Source organism: Mesoplodon mirus (assembly GCF_964341445.2).
Source record: "Mesoplodon mirus genome assembly, chromosome: 7".
Taxonomy (NCBI): Eukaryota; Metazoa; Chordata; class Mammalia; order Artiodactyla; family Ziphiidae; genus Mesoplodon; species Mesoplodon mirus.
The window spans coordinates 70,014,322-70,035,976 of record NC_138983.1 but is presented as its reverse complement, the minus strand read 5'-3'; the positions used below and the strand labels follow the sequence as shown (position 1 = coordinate 70,035,976).

Below are 21,655 nucleotides of genomic sequence, written 5' to 3'. Positions count from 1 at the left end.
GTTTTATAAAAATAGGATCATATTATACATAGTTTTTCACAGCTTGCTTTTCTCATCTAACAGATATCCCTTGTGACTCCCTCCAAGTCTGAGATGGTTACTTTAGCTTCCTAATGGCTGCATAATATTCCATCGTGTGGATGAGCCATAATTCATTCAGCCATTACCCTATTGATGGGCATTCACTTTGTTGCCAACTTTTTACCTTCATAAATAATGGCATATTCAACATACCTATATCTTTATGTATTGCTGCTTTTCTTTCTATGGAGAGAATCCAAGGAGTGGAGTTACTGGCTCAAAGGGTCTGTGTATTTTAAATGTTAATTGATGCTGCAGATTACCGTCCAGAAATGCTGTAACCTACCAGCAGTGAATCAGAAAGCGCTTTCCCTTTCTCCAACCAGCAAGGGGGGCTATAGCCATTTCTAATTTGCGCCAGTCTGATGAGCATAAAGTGCTACTTTAATCTGCATTCTCTGACCCCTCTGCTTTAGTTGGTGATTTGCAGGCTATAGAGGCTTCTATATTCCCTACCTCCACTGACCCTCACATCATCCCCTTTTTAGATGAGGATACACTTTAGATGAGCACCTTGCTAGTAAGCGGAGGAGGCAGGATTCAAACCCGGGTCTGCATGGCTCCACGTTCTGCAAACCCTACATGAAACACAATGGCATATTCACAATTGTAGGAGAAGATGGTATATGGGAGATTCCTGCTCCTCCCTGACCCAGCCCACCCCAGGGGATTCCGAGTGGCCCTCGATGAAGGGTTATGAGTCAGGAGGCCCTGGCACTGGTAGCCAAGAGGAGTTGGGGGATCCTTTTCCTGGGAATAGGCAAACGATGGCCCCATCTATTAGAGGTCAAGGGTGGGATGTCACAACCCCAGATCTTTGCTGAGGCAGAATGGAGGGTGGTGAGAAGGTGCACTTACCCATCCCCAGTGACCCGTGTGCCCCACAGAGATACATCTTCTTCAAGATGCCGAGGGAAGTGAAGCCCCCAGAGGACCTGCAGGACCTGGGGGTGCGCTTCCTGCAGCCCTTCGTGAACCTGCTGTCCAAAGGCACCTACTGGTGGATGAACGCCTTCATCAAGACGGCCCACAAGAAGCCCATTGATCTCCGAGCCATTGGGAAGCTGCCCATTGCCATGAGGGCCCTCACCAACTACCAGCGGCTCTGCGAGGCCTTCGATGCCCAGGAGGTCAGTGGGGGCATGGCCACACCATCCATTCCCTGCCCTCTGGTTTAGAGTCACAGATGGGGACATCAGAAAGTATCAGGTCAAACCCTTGATGGGACAGTGGGGAAACTGAGTCCCAGTGAGAGGAAGAGGCTTGCCCTAAGTCACACAGTGAACCAGAGACAAGTCCAAGACCAAAGACTCATAGGACAGTCACAGCTGGAATGGCCCTCACAGTTTAGCTCATCTGGCCTAACACTTTCATTGTCCATGTGGAGAAACTGAGGCCCTGAAGGGAGGTACTGATTTCCCATGCCCTGTGCGCTTCCATTTGGAGCCCAGTGACTGTAAAGGTGGGAATTTTTACCCATTTGGAGAGCAGGGGCATTAGTAGACTGATCCTTACAATAACTCTATGATTTGGGCCAGGCAGGCATCTCTCCAAATCACTGATGAGGAAACTGAGACCCTGAGAAAGGCTGTGACCTCCCCAGAGGTGGCCCATAGCTGGTAGGTAGTAGAGCCGGTTGCCTGACTCCCAGCCCAGTGCTCCTTCGCTGCTTCTGCCCTAGCATCAAGGGGAGACACCGAGGCAGACACGGTGGCACTGGACTGGCATATGTTACTCCCTCATTACAGTGCTGTGCTCACCACGTAGTCCCTGACTAGCTGTGTGACCTTGGTCCATCATCTGGCCTCAGTTTCCCCATCTGGACCATGTTGGGTCCCCGTATGGACCCACACAACCACACACTTGATGGCTCCATAATTTCTTCCTGGAGTTCACCTTTTTGCAGCAGGGGCCAGGAGCTCCCTGGGAGGATGGGCCCTGCTGTGAACGGGCCCTCAGCCACTCTGACCTGGCCATGGGTCTCTCTGGACAGCGGAAGGACATGCAAAGCACACAGGGTGCCCGGGCCATCTGGCAGGCCCTCTGCCATGCCTTCGGAAGGCGCCTGGTCCTCAGCAGCACTTTCCGCATCTTGGCTGACCTGCTGGGCTTCGCTGGGCCACTGTGCATCTTTGGAATCGTGGACCACCTTGGGAAGGAGAATCACGTCTTCCAGCCCAAGGTAGGCCACCGAGGGGTAGAGCAGGGCACCCTTTGCAAGGTTTTCACTCACGGGTGAGAAAGGGCAAGAGGCCGATGTGTGTGAGCTGTGACTGCAACGGGGCAGCTCCTTACGATGCACAGAGCCCTTAGCAATATCCCCCTCTAGGAGATGCTCTGCATCTGGTCAACAGAAATGTTAGAAGGCAAGCTTGTGCCCCTAGAAGATTTATGGCATCTTGCTCTTTTCACCATACCATAATCACCATAATACCTCTCTCAGTTATGTCATCATTCAGAAGGTTGCAGGAAGTACATTTGTTTATCCAGTGTCTAGAGCTTCTATTTGTTAGCTTTTAGTTCATGTCATCTTAACAGACTCTAAATAACTTTTCGGAGATCTATCTTCTTCAGTTTTGTATATGCACAGCACTCAAGGTTCTGCAGGGCCATCTTGGTGGCTGCTGTTGGGGGGAAGAGAGTGGGAAACCTCCGTGTGTAGGGCTTTTTCTCCCTCCACTCCAAATTTTATTAAAAGCTGCCCCAGTTTTATTAATATGTTAGACTTGCCCATTAAAATTTCTTTTTAAAAAAGAGTTCCATGTCTTAAAAATATTTGAAACCCATTGGACTAGATGATATCCAATGGCCTTTCCAGCTCTAAAGATGCTACAGACTGAAATTTGTCGGACAACAGCGACAGAAAATCTTTCTGGGGTTTATTTTCCTTCCTTGGGGCAATAACATCCACTCTGGGGGTGAGGGTGGAGTACTTAATTCTTCCATCTGTTTCTTTGCTGCCACTTAGGTTTAGATGGTCACGAAGTGGAAAACTTTTCACCTCTCATAAAATTCAGAGTCTTATTTTCCCAGCAGGAACATCATTATAACCTTTTAACCACAAACAGACAGTCCAAAAATGATGCAGGGAATTACTAATTAGGGATCTGACTACTAATTTACGACTCTCCCTTGTGTAATGTTATTCATCTCGTGGGCTCCAAAATTGCAGATACCATTTAATCCTCAGGAGGTTCATATGAATTTTTTCCAGAGATATAATTAATCAGCTGAGTACTTTTGGCCGGGAATATGAGACACTCCGAGTCTGTTTGTCTGATTTACTCAGCAAATGATTATTGAACCCTACCATATGCCAGACCTGGGTTAGGCTGTCAGAGTATAGAGGCAATGGTTTACGATTAACAATAATAACAGCCATTTATTGACTGCTTAATACATGCCTGGCTGTGTGCAGAAGTTATCCATTTGTTATCTCATTTAATCCCTAAAACATCCCTTTAGGGTAAGTTTTTTTTGCAACAGTTTTATTGAGATATAATTCACATAACCATACAACTTATAAGGTAGGTGTTTTAATCCCCGTTCTACAGATGAGGAACTTGAGGCTCAAAGAGGTTAAGTAACTTTCCCTAAGGTCTCTCAGCTAGTTAGTGACAGAGTCAGGATTTGAAACCAAGTCTCTTTCACTCCATAGTCTGGGCATTTACAATCATGATGCTAAATTGATTATTATTATCAAGCCATCACCGCTGGCTCCAAGGATTGTGAAACCCAATGGAGGAGAGAGAAATCTAAATAAAATATTTTTATAGCATGTGTTAAATACTACTACTCGGAAGTAGATACAAGGAACTATGGGAAGAAGGAGTGACTAACTCAGCCAGTGATCATGACAGCTTCGTAGAGGAGAGGGTATTTGAATGGGGCCTTGACAGATGCATAGGAGTTGGCTAGGCTAAGATGGGTAGATTTCTTGTTCAATCAAGAATGCGAGGACTATTAACTTTGAAATAAATTTTATGAAAACTTTACTTCACATTTTTTTTGCTGTTAGAAAATGCTTATATAATGTATATATTTCTTAAAAAAAAAACTTGACAAAGCCTAAAAAAAAAAAAAAAACTTTGAAGACTCTTTTTGCTTATTTAGACTTCAGTGGCTTTTGAGCCGCTGAACTTTATTTGGCCTCAAAAGACGGGGGGAAGAGACTGCTTCTCTTGTCCACAGGAGTGTCACCTTCCGGTTCAGTCTGACCTTAGGTGACCCCCAAATACTCCACATTGATAAAACTGCAGCAGCATGGAGCCAGTTGTAAATATTAGGGGGAAGTGACACCAGCCAGAGCCCTTATCAGCTTGTCCACATCGTCTTCTTCTTCCTATGTTCCCCAAAACTCTTATGCCAGTCTCCTAAGAACTCTGAGGGCGGATGTGTCAAAGAGATGGTGAGAACAACACTTAGAATATCAGTTCATCTGAACGTTCGCTCTGCCTTCTCTTTTCTCTTTGTTTATACACAAACCCTGGGATTTGCTGCCCTCTCATTGGAACGCTCAACAAGTCTCAGTGACTTGTTGGCACTTAAATCGCCGAGACAGATGGCCCTGCCTCAGTGGCCGCAGGCCTTATCAAATTTAATATTTGTTCCCTGCAGCCCAAATACAATCAGCAAATTACAGACATAGAAACGAGAGTTGAAAGTAAATATAGTCTCCAATGTCAGCAACAAAGAGTGCTCAGTCGTGTGGTTGCTTGGGATATGGCTTAATTCTCATTTGGGCTTCTGGGCCCAGAAAGTGGGGGAAAGGGGTCATTGATTAAAGTTACTTGGTTCACCCCACTGCCTCCCGGCAGGCAGCTCTAACCCAGAGAGACAGGTGCTATTCTGGTCTTTATGAACAAAGAAGGAAGCTCTCTAGCTACACGTCACAATGTTTAACAACCCTCTCAGTGAGAAAACCCTTCTTTCCGCTCAGCCTGAATCCATCCTGCTGCAGTCAGCACAGCCAGGCACCCATTGTTTACTTTATTATCAGTGGCTTCCCTGTCCTCTCTTCCCTCGCCAGGATACTCACAGTTGGCAAGAATCATACCGCCCTTGGCATCTTCAAGGACAAGTATTTCTTATCTCTTCTTTTATTGCTGGAAGTGTCATATAGTTTGTTAGATCTTTGACACTCCTGTCCCCCTGCCACTTCCCAGGGAAAGCTGGGACCCAGGCTGTGCACAACCCACAATAGATCTCTTTCCAGCCCCCTCTCTCACCCAACCCCCTCCAACAATCTGTCACCTGCCATGGATGCCTCTGATCTGTCAGGGGGGCAAGGATTTATAAAGAACTGCTGGCATCTGAAACCTGCCAGCGCTGCTGTAGGCTGTGAGCTGAGCAGAGAAAAAAAGAAAGAATAGTCTGGGTTTGATCTCAGGGCCAAAGCTTCGAATGGCCTCTAAACCTCAGTGGGAGTCATGTGTAGGTTAGTGAGTGTGTGTTGTTTCTGAATGAGTTCTCCTGAGACCTGCTTATGAGTGTATGCGTATGTTCCTTCTGTTTGTCCCTGTGTCTCTTGGTACGTCTCTTTCTGTGTATATCTGTGTCCCCATTTGGACGCCTATATGTGTGGCTATCACTGTGGGTACTTTGAGAACTGATATGCATTTCTGTGATTTTGTGATGTCAGCGTGTGGGTTGGTCTCTTTACGACAATGCCCACGAGCTGCTCTGGTCTGGCGTGCGTCACTAACCCCCTCTCAGCTGCCAAGATGCATCTCCAATGTCACCTCCTCCAGGAAGCCTTCCTCTGGTTGAATTAGATGCTCCTCTTCTGTGCTCCCATAATATCCTATGCTTGCACCATCAAAGCACCCCTTTTCTTTTTCCTCAACTTGACCCTGAGTCTCCTAAGACAGGACCTGCATTGTCTGACCTCTGTGTGCCCAGCTCCGTGCCTGACACCCAGGAGGCACAGGAGAAATGATTCTTCAATGACTAATGCAGATGTTACTGTTACTGCTTACACTTACTAAAAAAATTTTTTACCTACATTCTTACATTGGATTCTCATAACAACTCTCTGAAGTAGAAACCCTTAATGGCCTCATTTTACAGGTAAGGAAACTGAAGCTCAGAGAGGTTGAGGAACTTACTAAGGACACAATAGCTAACCTAATGAGTCAGAACTCAAACTCAGATATGACTAACCTCAAAGTCTAAGCTCTAAACCACGATGTCAAATGGTTGTGGATGGATGGCTGGGTGCCTTGGTCTGTGAGTGGTCAAAGACAGTTCTCAGTGTTTTTACCCAGGGCCTCCCAGAACTGGGACCTACAAGCAATTCCCTTTTTGGCTCTTACCAAAATTGGAAGCAAGATCCCAAGTGTCCCCCTCTCCTTTAAGCTCCAGAGAACAAGGGAAAGGAGGCTTTCCAGTCATACCTCTGGCCAGTCAGGGGCAACAGGAATCAGACCTGTAGAGTCCTGGGTGCTAGGCCTACCTCTGCAACAAACTCCCTCTGCGCTCTTCAGCAGTCACTTACATTCTGCAGGCTCTGTTGGCTCGACTGTAAAATGGGGAAATGTATAGCTTCTATAAAAAGTAGATGGGGGATGAAGATCATATGCCTTGATTAATTTAAAATATATTTATTGAGCACTACTGGGGAAACCCCTGGAAACAAACACAATTTCCTTCCTGAGAGCTTGTGAAAATGTGAGACAAGGGCATCTGATCTTCCAAAGCATTTACCACCCGCCAAATGTCAAGTTGTAAGTCCTTGGCCTTTTCTCTCCAGTCTTCAAGGTGCTGGGCAATGCCAGTGCTCTCACAGCCATTTGAAGCTTCCCAGGGCCTGCCTTCCTTGGGCAGCATCCTAGCCCTCTTTGGCTAGTCTAGAACCCACTTCTTAATCAAAATGTAGCTATTCTGGCCTCCATCTCTTTTATGCTGTCTCTTTGAAGAGAGATCAAATAATGACCCAATCAATGACTTATACCTGCAAGCAGATTTTCATTTTAACAGGTCACAAAATTCTTGATGCAAATAAATATTATTTCTGACCCTAGGGTGTGTGTGTTGGTAGGGGAAGGGGTCAAGGCTTTGCCTTCAGACCTAAAAAATGAGAATTTGTTGCTTTGTGAAAAATGTACAAACACTGATGAGTGCATTTAATAAATAGCACCCATAGCCTAACCAATGAGATCGGTTGATTTTTCTAGCCCTCATTCCCCAGCGTATGTGCTTTCTGATCATTGTGACACAGTGAATGAGTGCCATTCCATGCTGCTCGAGAGCTTTCATGGTAACTGGTGTTCTTGGTTGCATAGCGTTCCCATGAGTATCCTAATATACTTACCCATTCCCTGTGGTTAGATATTTACATGGATTTTTGCACTCTCCCCCTGCCATAATCCAGAGATAGTACATCTTTGCACATATAGCTATTTCCTTATGTTAAATTATTTCCTTTGGGATAAATCCCCATGATGTGCTTTGTGGCTTTAAAATAATGGACTCTATTCTCCAGAGCTGGGTCTCTACAGAGGCTGGTAGAACAGAAGAATTCCAAGGCATGTTAAACAGGACCAGGTTTCTCCCAAGCCTGGATGACTACATTTTTCACCCAGAACCATCCAGGTGGGCATCTTTCAGTCCCCCACAAGTCACAAGCTTGTAGCTGACAGTAGGAGACTCAAGGTCAAAAGACTGGATGAGGCTTAAGTAGTGGATCTACGGTAGTGATTTTGGCATCACACAGGTTCATGTTCACGTGCTGTTTTCCTTTATCAGCGTGTGACCTCGGGCCAGCCACTTAACCATGCTGAAACTCCATTTCCTCATGTGTAAAATTGGGCTAATAATGGTACTCTTCTCATTGCGTGTTGTGAGCATTGCACCTGATAAATATTGTATCCTGCCCCTTGCTTCCCTGTAAGGTCAGGTTCTTAAGCCACGTGGCCTAGTTTTAAGGTCCATTTTGCTGCTTCCAGCCATCCCCACCCTCTCCCTTCTCCCTTCTCCCTCTCCCTGTTGTACTTTAACAAATGAGACAGAGTCAGGGGCTTCAGGTGTCAGTAGGACCCCCTTCTAAGAGACCTCACTTCTCCCTATGTCTGCTTCCTGCTGTCCCCAAAAGGGAGAGACCCCATGCCACAGAGGAAGGGCCATACAGGTGTAACCAGGACCGGCTCCGTGGAGCTGTGAGGGCTGGTTGAAGGGGCCTGTTGAACCAAGAGGCAAGATCGTCTCTACCATCAGAAAGGCCTGTATCCAGGATGCAGGAATTTCTGACTCTAGGAACAGGACTCGGCTTAGAATCCTGACCCTTTCAGCCTGCTCTGGTGTGGACATGCCATCAGGCTCCTTCTCAGCACTTTGTTCCCACCACTCTTTATCCCGCAGCAGCAGTTCCCACACCCTTCCAAATCACTTGCAAAGTTCAGGGCAGAGTCTCCGGAAGGGGAAAGCTATGTCTTCATGGAAACACTGATGTGGCTCTGCTGGGGAACGATGGACTTAAGATCAAAGTTTTCCCGGGAGCTGTTGATGATGAATTTAGAAACACATGCTGTTTTTCCCTTGTATCTTTAGCAATGAAGTCAAAGTGTTTGGGTTTTTTTTTCCCCCACTGCTTATCATCTGAGATCTTGCTGGAGGTGCAGGAAGCCTTACATTTAAAAGGAGGTCCCAGGAGCCCACAAGGCTGGGGCGCCTGGGTCTGAAATAGTCAGTTATAGGCAATGAGTTCCCATCTCTCACCTGGGAGCACTACTGCCATGTTTTCTGCTGGTCTTTCGTTTCTACAGTGCAGGCAGTTGGTGAATATGGGACAAGGCCTCAGCTGATTCTGTTTTTGTAGCAGAGAACACACGTCGTGGGATCTGTTCTAGCAGTTCTAGTTTTGGCTGCTCTGCGATTCGCTCTATTTATTCTTGTCCTATTCAGAGTGAGCTCCCCTGGCCTGGTGGCCACAAAGCTGAGAGTCATATTTATGGGCATGAGGTTAGAACTGGGCCACATTCTGTTCACCTAAGTTTATTGATGGAGAGAGTAGAGGCAACCCTCCCTATAGTTAGAAGAATGCTAGTCTGATTTTTCACTCATAAACAATTGCACAAGGCTTGCAAGCATGGAGGGTCCTATAATAATGGCCTCTATGGCCCCGTAACAGGTACCAATGGCAGTCATTTTGCTGGCAACGACTGTCACCTCTGAATTTCTCTTTCCAACAGACACAATTTCTCGGGGTTTACTTTGTCTCATCCCAAGAGTTCCTTGCTAATGCCTACGTCTTAGCCGTGCTTCTGTTCCTTGCCCTCCTACTGCAAAGGACATTTCTGCAAGCATCCTACTATGTCGCCATTGAAACTGGAATTAACTTGAGAGGAGCAATACAGGTACTTGAATGATTATTCTTTTCACTTCACAATAAGAACCGCATTATTTGTCCTCACGGACACTCAAGAATGATTCTGCTGTGAATTTATTTTCTTGTTGCCCTTTAACAGTGTTTTGAAACAATAACCATTTATAAGGCAGTGTGACATAGTGGAGAGTGCCTTGGGCTGGTCTTAGGAAATGTAGTAGTTCTAGCCCTCGTTCTGCCTTGGACTAGATCTGAGATGTCAACTGCTCGGCCTTGAATGGGACGGACATCACTAATCAATCACAGCACTTTTTCCTGCTGAATGCAAGTGCAGCCTAAGAATCCTTCTATAAATATTGTTCCAGGGCTCTGTTACCAGACAGTCTTCTTTGGTTACAAAGAAGCATGTTTGACATACCAAGACTAGATAGACTGTAAGATCTATTTGAACTCTTAAATCTTGGATCATGACGAGAGAGACATACCCGGCCTGGTAAGTCCCTGGGTCTAGGTTCTTGTTCCTGTCTGCTGTGGCTTCCTTCTCAGAGTCGGTTGAAAGGATGGTCAAGGTCAGGAAGGATTCAGGGCCCCATTAGCAAGGTGGTGATGAGCCCCAGTGTTTTGTTTTGTTTGTTTGTTTTTTTGTGGTACACAGGCCTCTCACTGTTGTGGCTTCTCCCGTTGTGGAGCACAGGCTCCGGACGCGCAGGCTCAGCGGCCATGGCTCACGGGCCCAACCGCTCCGTGGCATGTGAGATCTTCCCGGACCGGGGCACGAACCTGTGTCCCCTGCATCGGCAGGCAGACTCTCAACCACTGTGCTACCAGGGAAGCCCCAAGCCCCAGTGTTTTCATTAGAATTTTGGTTCCACTGTTGGAATGGAGAGACCCAGTGTGATAGTGGTTTAAATAGGATAAAAGTTTGTTTTGCACATTTAGTCAGGGCTGATGCAGCAGCTATACAGTCATCAGAGACCTTGGCCCCTTCTGTAATGTTGCTTTGCCAGCCTTCTTACATGACTTTGTCTCATGGTTTAATGTGACTATTGAAATTGCCACTATCGTGTCTACATTTAAACCAACAAGAAGAAAGATGGGACAATAGGAAGACCTAATGTCTTTTCAAATCATGAGGCAGAAGTTGCACAGATCCTCTCCCATCCCACTGGGGAGAAATTGGCCACATGGCTATACCTAGAGAGGCTAGAAAGTGTGGTCTTTATTCTTTTTCTTTTCTTTTTCTTTTTTTTTTTTTTTTTGGCCACACCACATGGCATGTGGGATCTTAGTTTCCCAACCAGGGATCGAACCTGTGCCCCTTGCAGTGGAAGTGTGGAGTCTTAACCACTGGACCATCAGGGAAGTCCCTGGTCTTTATTCTTGACAGCCATATATGCCCCGCTAGAAATTCTTCTTCCGAAAAGAAGAGAATGGATAGTGGGGGACAGCTGGCAGATTCTGCCATACCCAGCAATTCCCATGAAGCCAGTAGAACACTAGGAAGTTGTGACTAAATCCCAAAGCCAGCTCATTCTGCAGAAATGTTTCTCAGAATCGCGAACATTGATTGGTCCTCTGGGAGCCAGGATCAGAGGCATTGCAGAAAAGGAACTGAGAAGAGAAGGGTATAGCCTGGGCTGGAGACTGTGTCTGGGTCCAAACTCTGGTTATCTTGGTATAGTCCATGTGAGTGGCGCCCCCTGGAGTTGTATAGTGCACAGCTTGTGAAGCTGTCCATCTCCAGTGGTTTTTCATTTCCTCATGAATGTCATCAAGTGAGAATGGTAGAAAGATCCCAGGAAAATCTAAGACCCTCTAAGACTCGTAGGGGTTCAGATCTAGGAGAACCAAGCTATTGCTGGTTCAGAAAACCTCTCTAAAATCCCACACTCTGTCCTAGACCCCTCCAGTGACAGGCAGGCATGTATCACCACAAACAGCAGCCAATTTCATAGTCAAGCAGTTTTGTAATTAAATCTACTTTCTATTTCTGTCATAAATCACACACTAGCCCAATATTTTCCAATTATACTAAAAAAGCCAAATATGGTTTTTTAATGTATTAGCATGTAATCATTTTTATTAAACTGTCTGAATCTTTTGCACGAATTCATTATGTCCCCAAAAGAAAATGCTGGCATTAATTATGGGAGCAAATTAGAAAAAAACTTCTTCCTTTCAGAGATTTACAGAAATCTATAGATAAGGGTTTATGTCTTCATGAGTTTGAGAACAACCACAGTTCTTGCATGAAAAGTTATGAAGCAAGATTCCTGTATTATATATAATTTTTGACATATACCAGATTTCGATCATGTAATTCTCTGTATCCTGGTCTTAATAATGCTTTATTTGATAGTTTACTGTATGTTCCTACTTCACTGAAACTAGATTTATTATTATTCTTTAAAGACTGATTGCACATAACTTAGGATGAGCATAGATCTGTCAAAAAATGTCATTGCCATTATATTAAACCTTACCCATGGTATATATAAACTCGAAAAAGACAGAACAGGTTCATGCTTTAAGCAGACCTGACCCACGAAAAAGCCTGGGTTTACACAAAAGATGAATTAAGGGCTGGGAATCCACCTTGCAACAGAATGCACAGTAGAATTTCATTCAAGAACAGGCATCCCTAAAAGGAATGCATTTTTCCTTGTTTAAGGGCACAGAGCCTGACAATTGCCATCTTTCTGGGAGGCACAGTCACCGTGCACATAGAGCTTTTAGGTTCGGAGTTCACAGGGAGCCATTACCATGGCTGCTCCCCATCTACCCTGGGGAAGTAGAACAAGGTCCTTGGGGTGGCCAGACTCCGGACGGTGCTGGGGCTGATCGACACAAGCATTTGTCTCACATAAGACCTTCCCAGGCTGAATCCTTGTTTTATTTAAAGGCTCAATTAAGAAAGGACTTGGCCCGAGAACATACCCCCTTTCCCGGTTGAGGAAGCCGCATTAAAACAGATGGCTGCCACCCTTCATCATTTTTATGGCTCTAAAGTGTGTTCTCCACGGACCTCCAGTAAATCAAGAATATAACTGGACGTGAAAATCTGCTTTTAAGATTTAAAAGCTAATTAAGGGCTTCCCTGGTGGCGCAGTGGTTGAGAGTCCGCCTGCCGATGCAGGGGACACGGGTTCGTGCCCCAGTCCGGGAGGATCCCACGTGCCGCGGAGCGGCTGGGCCCGTGAGCCATGGCCGCTGAGCCTGTGCGTCCGGAGCCTGTGCTCTGCAACGGGAGAGGCCACAACAGTGAGAGGTCCGCGTACCGCAAAAAAAAAAAAAAAAAAAAAAACTAATTAAGTCCGGTCTCCAAGGGAAAGGCCTTGCTTGCTGGAGAAGTAGCTTGCCATGCTAGCACAGATTCCTCACGTGAATGCTGCCTCTTTGACTTGCTTGAACTATAGTCAAAGCCCTTTACCTCTCTGAGCCTTAGTTACTCCATTTGTAAAACTGGAACAATCATGCAGTGCCTTTTACAGAGGTGCTCTGGGGCTCCATGGGGGAATGTCTGAGAAGCCCCTGGCACTTTAGAGACACATGGCATCTGGGGTGGTGATTAGGATGTTGATGATGACAAATGTGAAACACTCTGCTCTCATTTCCAGACCAAAATTTACAGTAAAATTATGCACCTGTCCACCTCCAACCTATCCATGGGGGAAATGACTGCCGGTCAGATCTGTAACCTGGTAGCCATCGACACCAACCAGCTCATGTGGTTTTTCTTCTTGTGCCCAAACCTCTGGGCTATGCCAGTACAGGTAAGGGATGTGTGCTTTGTTGGGGATTGGGGGACACAAAACCAGAATCCGCTGGTACATGCCCAGCGGCCAGGAGCTCACCATCTTCCATTCCTTGTTTGCCTGTACCTTCTATCCCCTTGGAGTCTCCATGGAGTGTATGCCTGGGTGTCTATACTGTCTTATACTCTGCAAGTGGTCTAGCCATCTCTCTTGATGATCAGAGAAGGCAGTGTCACTAAGACTTTTAAAATGTAGCCAAGCTTAAAAAAAAAGTATAAATAATCATGTGTGGAACACTTTCACAGACATTAAAAGTTATGTTATAGCAGAGTACTTAATTACGTTGAAAAGTGTTCATGATGTTTTTAAGCAAAAAGAGTAAGTTAAAAATAGTATTCATAGTGTGCTTCCTGCTAAATTGGAATATACACATGTATATATTTGCACAGATTCACACAGGAAAAAAAAGAACTGAAAGTCCTCGTGGTGGGATTACAAGTGATTTTTATTTTGTTTATGCGTTTCTAAATTCTCCAATAAAACTGTGTTAATTTTGGAAATCTAAAACATGGCATTTCCTAAAACGAGGCAACTTTTGGGACTGGCTCTGGAGGAGGCACATTCTCCCCCAACAGTAGAATGAGAATCCTCGGCACGGTTTACCTGACTCCTGGCCTGGTCTGCTCCATCTCCCATCTGGAGCTCTTCCACCACAGAGTCTGTGATTCCTGTCCTGTGCCTGAAGATGAATCTTCACTCTGGTGCTCAGGCCAGAAGCTGAAATCCAAGGTCCATTCCCAGAGGGCCTGCAGGCTTCACAGGGGCTGTCTGGTAGAGCAAAAGTGTCTGGACTTGGGTGAGGCAGGCTGATTCAAGTACTTAACCTATCTGAGCCTCGGTTTCCTCATCTGGGAAAAGAGGATGATTCCTACGCTCTGGAGGTGTTCTGATGATTCAATTAGATAATGTAAGCAAAGCACCAAGCACAGTGCCTGGCATGGAGTGGTCACTAAGTAAACATCAGAGCCCTCTAACTTGCTCTCTTTGATGTAAGAACTTTACCAATCCAGAATCCATTGCTTCTTGGGATGTAGATTCCATAAACCTTAATCTAAAGTGATTTTTATTGGTCTTCCTTACCTGTAAAGTTTACATGTAAGAGACATTAAAGAAAAACAGAAGGAGAGGCTTGCATAGGGAGGCAGCTAGACAAGATTGGATGTAGGGCAGGAAATCTGATGGTCCTTTTTACGGGAACAGCCATATACACCATTCCCTATTACCACTGACCAGCACCCAGATCCCTGTGCCCCCCTCCACTCTGCCAAGATGGATCAGTGACTACAGAATCTATAGAAGGGCCTGGAGAGCTCATCTAATACAGTCACAGCCTTTTATCGTTTCTCTTGTGTTTCCTTGAACAACCCGTTTTGGAAGATTTTGTCCACCAGACCTGCTGCATTGTTATGGTTACTATTATTTTATTTTTTTAATTTTACTTATTTATTTATTTTTATTTATCTTTTTTTTTTTTTTGGCTGCATTGGGTCTTCGTTGCTGAGCGTGGGCTTTCTCTCTAGTTGCGGTGAGCAGGGCTTCTCATTATGGTGGCTTCTCTTGTTGCAGAGCATGGGCTCTAGGCGCACGGGCTTCAGTAGTTGCGGCGCACGGGCTTCAGTAGTGGCGGCACATGGGCTCAGTAGCTGTGGCTCGCGGGCTCTAGAACGCAGCCTCAGTAGTTGCGGCGCACGGGCTTAGTTGCTCCGTGGCATGTGGGATCTTCCTGGACCAGGGCTCGAACCCATGTCCCCTGCATTAGCAGGTGGATTCTTAACCACTGTGCCACCAGGGAAGTCCCTGGTTACTATCATTAATAGTGTTTATTGCACATGTACCATTGCTAACAAAACTAATAGCTGATAGCCCCTGCCCTGTGTCTGGCCTGCCCAGCCTGTCTCACTTGTGTAATTAACTCTCACAACACCGGGGTTGGGGGTGGGGTGGGGGGGATGAGGGGGGAGATTAGGTAAGAATTTTTACCTCCACAAAGTACTTACATTTCCTTATTTATCATGAAGTATCATTTTCTGTTTTAATTCCTCAAAGACTGTACCTTTGCCCTTATAGTCTTGACCAGCCCTCAAGACACAGTGTTACCACCGGAATTGATACAATTCCTTCCAACAGGTCGGGATTCCATGTGGAGCCTCGTTGGCTACAGGGCACAGGAGGCTTTTGATGGTATTGAAATTAGCTTAGGAGCCCCTGTTCCTTTGTCCCCAGGGGCTCACCCTGATTTGTAATCTTTTTTATTCACATATACTTTTTTCAATAACAGTTTTATTGAGATATAATTCACCCACTTAAAGTGTACAATTCACTTTAGCATGTTTACAGAGTTGTGCAACATCATCACAATTTTAGAACACTTTCGTCACCCCAAAAAGAAACCGACATCCACTGGCAGTCACTCCTCATCCCTGCCCCCAGCTCTAAGCAACCACTGATCTACATATACTTTTGAAAACCTAATGAAACTTTCTTCTCAGAAAAACAAATGTGCATTCACACATTTTGCCTACAATTTAAGGGGCTTTGTGGGCCCCCTGAAGCTTACTGACAACCATGTCAAAGATCTTGGCCATAGTGGGGACCTCTGTGCTTCCTCATGCCATGGGCATCGGAGGCCCAGAGAGGGCAGGGACCTTACCCTGGGCCACACAGTGAGCTGGTAGCAGTACCATACCCAGGTATCGCCTTTCTGTGGTTCCCTAGTGACAGAGGTCCCATGAGGCTTGTTTGTTTGTTTTTTTGTTTTTTTTTGTTTGTTTGTTTTGTTTTTCTTTTTGCGGTATGCGGGCCTCTCACTGTTGTGGCCTCTCCCGCCGCGGAGCACAGGCTCCGGACGCGCAGGCCCAGCGGCCACGGCTCACGGGCCCAGCCGCTCCGCGGCACATGGGATCCTCCCAGACCGGGGCACGAACCCGCATCCCCTGCATCGGCAGGCGGACTCCCAACCACTGCGCCACCAGGGAGGCCCTGTTTGTTTGTTTTTAAGAAGGAGGGTCAGGGACTTCCCTGGTGGCCCAGTAGTTAAGACTTTGCCTTCCACTGCAGGGGGTACTGGTTCGATCCCTGCGATCCCTGGTCGGGGAGCTAAGATCTCACATGCTTGGCAGCCAAAAAACCAAAACATAAACAACAGAAGCAATATTGTAACAAATTCAGTCAAGACTTTAAAAATGGTCCACATCAAAAAAAGATCTTTAAAAAATGGTCAGCCACCTTGTCTCCAGCTAAGTGTCAGGCACTATTCTAGGTTCTTATCATATATATGTTCATTTAATCTTCACAACAGTCCTGCTAAGGGGGCAATTAAAATTACCAGTTTAAAAATGAAGATGCTGAGATTCAAGATTGCACTGCCAGTAAATGCTGGGACTGCATTCAAACTCGGCTGCAGACTCCTGGGACTGTGATCTCCCCACCACTACACGAGATTGCTTTCCTAGCCTGAGACTAGGAGGATAAAATAGCCCTTTTATTCCCCACACTTGCTTTGCACACTCAGAATCCCTGATTTCTGGTATGTTCTCTCACAGGGTCCATTCAGACCCCTGCAGAAGGGCAGAGGGGGCAGAAGGGTCTGGGGAGCGTGACAAAGGGTGGCTGAGGTGTGAGGAGGAGGCTGGTGGCAGTAGAAGTCACATCCCCAGCTCTTGCCCCAGCAGCTGCCAGCCTTGGAGGTGGTGGGCGTGCAGACACCAACCCCCAACCGGGGCCCTGGCGGTGACTCTGGCAATGCTCTGAGAGCTTCCCTGGTATCCTGCTCTACCCAAGCTGCTAAACAACACCCCGACTGCCTCCAAATGAGGACAGCTAATGGAAAGAGTGGATGCCAGGGATAGTTTTCCAGAAGGATGCTGGGAGTGGGGGCCAGCAAGAGTAGGAAGGTTTTTCATCTCCTAATGTGCTCTTCTGCCCATCCATGCCAGCATTTAACATCAATTAAACACTGGGAGGCAGGTGGTAAAGGGGTCATTTACCAGCCCCCTCGGAACCTGCTAATGCAGGAGGCATTCTCTAACTAATAGACATAACAGAGCCACCCACCCACTCTTTGGCCCTTGAGATGGTGCAGGAGCTCAGTGCCAATTTGGTGTAGGGCTCAGGGAGTACAGGGCCAACCCAGACACACTTTTGTTTTCAGATAAGGAAGACAGCACATCTGTTCCTCTAGAATAAGCCCTGAATTTAGAAGCGTCTGCCTTTGAAGGCAACCTGAGAAATTGTCATCTTGATGCTTTGGGGGCTGGCAAGAGTAATTTATACGTCTCATAAATATTCAGAAGCCAGCTGTCATTTACATAAAGCTAGAAACAGAATGAATTCTCTTTTTAGAGGATATGTACCAGATTCACTAAAAATTAAAGACACCAGGAGCATAAGGATGAAAAGTAAACTCTTAGACCCTGGACTGGTTTTGTCTGGCATGGATGCAGCTATTTTGCCCCCCTGCTCATGTATCACTTTTTTTCCAATGAGAGTGAACCATCAACCTTGAAAGCCAGCAAACAGAACAAAAAGTCCTGTCACTCACTGTGCAAACTCAGCTCTTAGACCTCCATCTGCCAAGTAGACATGGAGAGAGTTAATGCCTCAGCCAGCCTTGCAGATAAATGCAGTTAGTTACCAGCCCAGAAATTCTCTGCTTGGGTGAGAGCCCATCGTGTTAATCCCTCCTTCCGAAATTGCTTTGTAACACCTCCTCCTCTTTCCCCCAAGAAACTTTTAAAAGCTGGACACCAAGGCATGTCCCACTTTAGGGCACTGGGTTACCGGGTGGGGAGGAGGGTGCCAATACCCCCTGGCAGGGAAGCCCCCAGATCAAAGGGAACTCATGCCCATGACCCTCCCTCAGATCATCGTGGGTGTGATTCTCCTTTACTACATCCTTGGAATCAGTGCCTTAATTGGAGCAGCTGTCATCATTCTGCTGGCTCCAGTCCAGTATTTTGTGGCCACCAAGCTCTCCCAGGCCCAGCGGAGCACACTGGTAAGTATCTGTAGGTGTGCGTGTGCCCCCTTTTCCCATCCTTCCCCCATACATTCCCCCCTCTCCCCTTACATTAGTGGGTCTCCTCACTCTTCCCCCAGATGTCACCAAACAGTGCCCCACACACACATCCACACTATGATTGACCTTAAGCAGGTCACTTCAGCTGTCCAGGCCTCGGTTTCTTTGTGAAATGGGATTAATGGAGCATCCCCGAGGAGACGGAGGCTGGGCGTAGGCTGTAAAATGGTGAGGGCATTGACTCGCCTCCTTCCTCTTGGGTGGGATGGGGGCAAAAGAAACCCTTCTCTGACTCAGTGACTCCTGGCAGGAGTATTCCAACGAGAGGCTGAAGCAGACCAACGAGATGCTCCGTGGCATCAAACTGCTCAAGCTGTACGCCTGGGAGAACATCTTCCGCACGCGGGTGGAGATGACCCGCAAGAAGGAGATGACCAGCCTCAGGGCCTTCGCCGTCTACACCTCCATCTCCAGTGAGTCCCCTGCAACCAGCCAGCCCTGTGTGCTGCTGCCTACATGCCAGGAGAGGGTGGCAGGGCTGGGGGAGGAGGTAGGGGTGGCAGAAGCGGAGACTTTGGGAATCATCCCATCCAGGAGAGCCTCAAACTGTCTCTTGTAGCAGAGCTGCCAGAAATCAGTGTTCTTCAGCCATTTATCGAGCAAACGTATTGAGAACCTGCTACGTGCAGGGCCCTGGGCTGGCTCTCAGGGTACAGTGATGAGAAAGATAGATGTGGTCTTTGATGTCTTATTAAGCTGATACGTTATTGAGAGGCAGCAATAAATGAATAAATAACAGCAGTTTTGAGTTCTCCCAAGTGTGAGGACTTCTTTTCATTAAGTCAGACTGAGCTGCCAGTGTCTTAAGGAAGCTACAAGGAAGCTTTCATCTACCTGGGGCCATGAGAGGTAGAAAATTTCTCTTTAAAGAACAAAAGCTCAAGCTTGAGGTACTCACAGGTGTAGGACTGAATTTACATTAACCAAGTGGTTTGGGAACCCCAAGCCCCGAAAATAGAGAAAAAAAGACCAAAACTGGTAAAACTCCTATGGTCCCAGAAGACACGCATATTAAAACCATTTTCCAGAGAACATAGGACTCCAGTGGCAAATACTCATGTTAAACAATGAGCTGATAATAAAGAAATAAAAATCCTCCAGAAAAGATGTACCATCAGAGTGAGAGTCAGCAAATAGGAGAATTAGATCCTCAATACCTCGAGATGATAGAATAGTCTGAAAGAGATAATAAAATAAGTGCTTTAAGGGAACTCCCTGGCAGTCCAGGGGTTAGGACTCCGTGCTTTCACTGCTGAGCACCCAGGTTTGGTCCCTGGTCAGGGAACTAAGATCCCACAAGCTGCACGGCATGGCCACAAAACAAAACAAAATAAAACCAACAAAATAAGTGTGTTAAAATAATTAAAGGAAGGCACAAGGCAAAACAGCAAAAAGAAAGCCAAAAGAACTTCTAAAAATTAAAAATTTAGTTATTGAAATTAATTCAGCTGGCTCCCTGGTCAGAGTGGGCATATAGAGGTCAGGTGATGGATGGAGTCCTGGCCCAAGTTTATCTCACAGTTGGTCTAGTGGTTCCATGGATCCACTCCTTTGTGGTTACTGCCCAAGTGCATAATTGGGATGTAGATATTTAGCAGCTAGAAAACCTCATTCTGATTCCCTGATCTGTCCAGTTTAAGAGTCATTTTGGTAGGAAAGACCAAGAGGAAGCCCTCAGAGAGAAAAAAATAAAAAAGAAATGAAAAACAACTCAGTGTACAGGTTAAATGAATTAACATAGCTGAAGAGAGAATTTGTGAATAAAAAGATGGATCTGTGGAAATTACACAGAATGTGGCAAGGAGAGATAAATGGAAAATGTTTTTGTAAGTTGGGAGAACCATTTTACAGATGGGAAATTGAGGCCCAGAGGAGGACATCTTCCTGAGGTCACTTCTGAGGTTAATGGCTTGGCTCAGACTAGATCCTCTGGAATCTCTTAGACTCCCAGCCTCATGCTGTTTTCCACCTAGAGCCAGGAACCCAAGTGGGGTGAAGAAAACTGAGGGCACAATGGGCACCATTTTCAGGCTATTGTCTCTGAATAGAGGAGAAACAACACAGCATGGGCTCTGACGGGAGTGGGAAATAGGGAAGGAAATTAAGAGAGGTAGACACTACGACTAACCCCCCGTCCGGCTGAAGTTGGTTCTCTTGGTGTGGCAGGAGTAGACACACCTGTGGGCATGGCAGTGCTGGGCGGCAGTGGAGGGTGCACCAGATGTGTCTCCCAGAGAGGTGCATGGAGAATGAGGTGGTCCCTCAGGTCATCTGTGTGTTCCTGGCAGTCACGTTGCCTAGCGAGGGGGTCTGGTGGGCTCAAGTGGCCAGCGTCCAACCTGAAGGTTCTCACAAGGTGGGGCTTGCACTGAGCACTTCCTTGTGTCCGGTCAGACCATGGCGTCCTGGTCCAGGCACCCGTGGCCAGGCCACCCACCATCATGGCACCAGCCATGGCACCTTCTGCAGAAAATCCTGCTAAGAGCTGATTTTCTCAGAATGGAGTGATGAGCATGGCAGTCTTCCTAGATTCTTCACCAAGACACTCCAGGTTCCTCAGCCGTGACCTTGTGGCCTCCAAGCACCCCTGGGCTGAGCACTTGATAGGACAGGAGAAATTAGGCAGGAGCCTCTGGGGAGCTCAGAGAAACCAGTGTCCACACCCTAGGCCCTCTTCAGTCTCTCTGTCAGCTCTGCTTACCCCTGAGCCTGGTCGTGGTAACAGTAACCCTACGCTGTGTACAGACCCGTGAATCACAGACACCTAGTTTCCAGTCACCCCATCAGGGGGAACAACTGCTGAGGTGGGGGAGGTCTTCCCCCTCCCGGCAATAACGTGGCAGGGTGGAGTAGGGCGGGCTCACTGTTGCTACGACGGGAGGGAGGGAAGGGAAGCCGTAAGGAAATTGGGAGCACTGGGTCCCCAAGATTCCTGACAGCAAAGTAGGGACAGCCTCTGGTCATACAGGTGGGGGCAGGTGGCAGCTACTTTGGTTCTAAGAGATGTATGCTTATTTCCTGCAATCCAAACTTCAACCTGCTGGGACATGTTTCCTATGTAAACAACATCATAAGATGCCTAGGTTCCCAGGCTAGCCCACTAAGCCTGTCTAGTAGGTGCTTTTTGTCCTATGGAGCCCCCAGAAGACTAGCCCTGGCTTTGTGAAGGGTCTGGAGCCAGGAGGACCTGGGGCAAGGAGGCTCCGTGTTGTCAAGAGCTGAGATGACAATGGCTCTGGAGCTAAACAGGGGTCTCCCCAGGGCCCCTCACCTGTCCAGTACTTGGTGACCTAGAGAGATAAACAGAGCAGCCCAGGCTGGTCCCTGGAAGAGGGCAGAGAGGAGGAAGGGGAAGAGCCC

At 46.9% G+C, this 21,655-nt stretch overlaps 1 protein-coding gene across 8 annotated transcripts in view; it reads left to right on the top strand.

The window, feature by feature from the left end:
• The window catches only part of ABCC8 (ATP binding cassette subfamily C member 8), a gene marked incomplete at both ends in the record, with an annotated part of 76,350 nt that overhangs the window by 12,174 nt on the left and 42,521 nt on the right, over positions 1-21,655 (top strand). For 6 of the 8 annotated variants that reach the window (XM_082628651.1, XM_082628650.1, XM_082628649.1 and 3 more), the window contains 6 exons: positions 969-1,211; positions 2,075-2,263; positions 9,270-9,434; positions 13,021-13,176; positions 18,080-18,214; positions 18,546-18,708. In XM_082628651.1, the coding sequence (XP_082484777.1) occupies positions 969-1,211; positions 2,075-2,263; positions 9,270-9,434; positions 13,021-13,176; positions 18,080-18,214; positions 18,546-18,708 (1,051 nt within the window). The remainder of the gene's footprint in view (positions 1-968; positions 1,212-2,074; positions 2,264-9,269; positions 9,435-13,020; positions 13,177-18,079; positions 18,215-18,545; positions 18,709-21,655) is intronic. The other 2 variants (XM_082628653.1, XM_082628652.1) reach the window with 1 other exon arrangement.